This window comes from Watersipora subatra, chromosome 8 (genome assembly GCF_963576615.1).
Source record: "Watersipora subatra chromosome 8, tzWatSuba1.1, whole genome shotgun sequence".
Classification (NCBI taxonomy): Eukaryota; Metazoa; Bryozoa; class Gymnolaemata; order Cheilostomatida; family Watersiporidae; genus Watersipora; species Watersipora subatra.
Window position 1 is genome coordinate 2,603,083 of NC_088715.1, and position 1,680 is coordinate 2,604,762.

Genomic DNA, 1,680 nt, shown 5'->3' on the forward strand with positions numbered 1-1,680 from the left:
CACTGTGTGTATCAGTGTCTCAATCTTGTTCTTGTTCTTCCCATGCAGTGTCAGGTCGTCCATATACAGTATATAATTAAGTGCACATTTGTTTTTGAGATGCTATGCTGGTTTAACTTTGCGCAGTACAGTTGTGAGGGGTATCATTGACATCACAAACATCAAGGGAGAAAGACTGTCTCCCTGGAAGATACCTCGGCTGATATATTGTCCTAGTTCTTTCTCTTCACTTTCTAGCTCTATTCCATTGTTTCATACCTGCTGTCATGAACCTTTTGATATTTTTTGAGATCTCTGATGAAACAGAAATCCATGAACTAGAAGATAATGAAAGCTACAGATATTTAGGAGTTATGGAGGCAGACGACAGAAAACAATCTGAAATGAAAGCGAGGATCAAGAAGAAATACATTCACAGGCTCATAAAAGTGCTGAAATCAAAGCTGACCGCTGGAAATCTCATTACCACTATCAATACATGGGCTGTGTCCTTGTACAGATACGGAGCAGAGATCATTCAGTGGGTGAGGGCTGAGTTACAGCAACTAGACAAAAGGATGCGGAAACTGATGACAATGCATAAAGGTCGAGTATATGTTGAAAGGGACCAAGGAGAAAGAGGATTAATGAGTGTAGTAGAAACTGTGAAATACGAAAGTCACAGTTTAAAAAAGTACACAGAACACAATTCAGTCGAATTTATAAGAACAGCGGGTAAGATCATAAATACCAACAGTGAAGATGGAAAACAAGATTATAGAAACCATGGGAAAACTGAACGAAAGCAAAACTGGAATGATAAGCCAATGAACAGACAGCATCTAAGACAGACAGAGGATCAAGCAGCAAAGGAGACATGGCCATGGGTGAAGAGGGGATGTCTCAAACGAGAGACTGAAAGTCTGATCATTGCTGCCCAGGATCAAGCATTAAGAACCAACTATAGGAAGGCCAAGATAGAAAAGTCAACAACCGATCCGAAATGCAGATTGTGTAAGCAGAACGATGAAACTGTGTCCCACACAGTCAGCGAATGCAGTAAGATCGCATACACAGAATATAAAGGGCGACATGACAAAGTGGCAAGTGCAGTGCACTGGAGCATATGCAAGAAAGATGAGTTGCCTCACACAGAACAATGGTACGACTACCGTGCAGAAGCTGTATTGGAGAAAGAGAAAGTGAAGCTGCTATGGGACTTCAATGTGCAGACAGACAAGGCTAATGAAGCTAGAAGTCCAGACCTGATACTAATAAACAAATAAACTAAACAATGTCAGGTCATATATATAGCAATACCTGAAGACACAAAGGTAGTACAGAAAGAAGATGAGAAGATTGGTAAATACAAAGAGCTTGGGTTCGAGATAAACAGACTGTAGAAGGTGAAGACCGAAGTGATACCAATAGTAATTGGTGCACTCAGAACAATATCAATGAGGTGTATAGCATACCTAGCCGAGGTAGGAGTAAACATGTCTTTTGAGACTATACAGAAAACAGCCATTTTAGGAACAGCAAACATAATGAGGAAGGTCCTCTTTTAGGGGAATTGAGAAAGATCTTCGATCCTTTGGCCTTTCATTGAGACCCGGACTCAACATGGAATAAAACCAGTCACCTACATCCACACGACTGTAAAGCAAAACTTTTACAGTAATAATAATAATAGTGGAACTA

General features: G+C 40.3%; 1 protein-coding gene across 1 annotated transcript; it reads left to right on the plus strand.

Annotated features, from left to right (window-relative positions):
• Positions 1–266: 266 nt before the first annotated feature.
• Positions 267–1,265, plus strand: LOC137401942 (uncharacterized). Its single transcript, XM_068088415.1, has one exon. The coding sequence runs from the start codon at positions 267–269 to the stop codon at positions 1,263–1,265; it is 999 nt and encodes a 332-aa protein (XP_067944516.1).
• Positions 1,266–1,680: the final 415 nt, after the last annotated feature.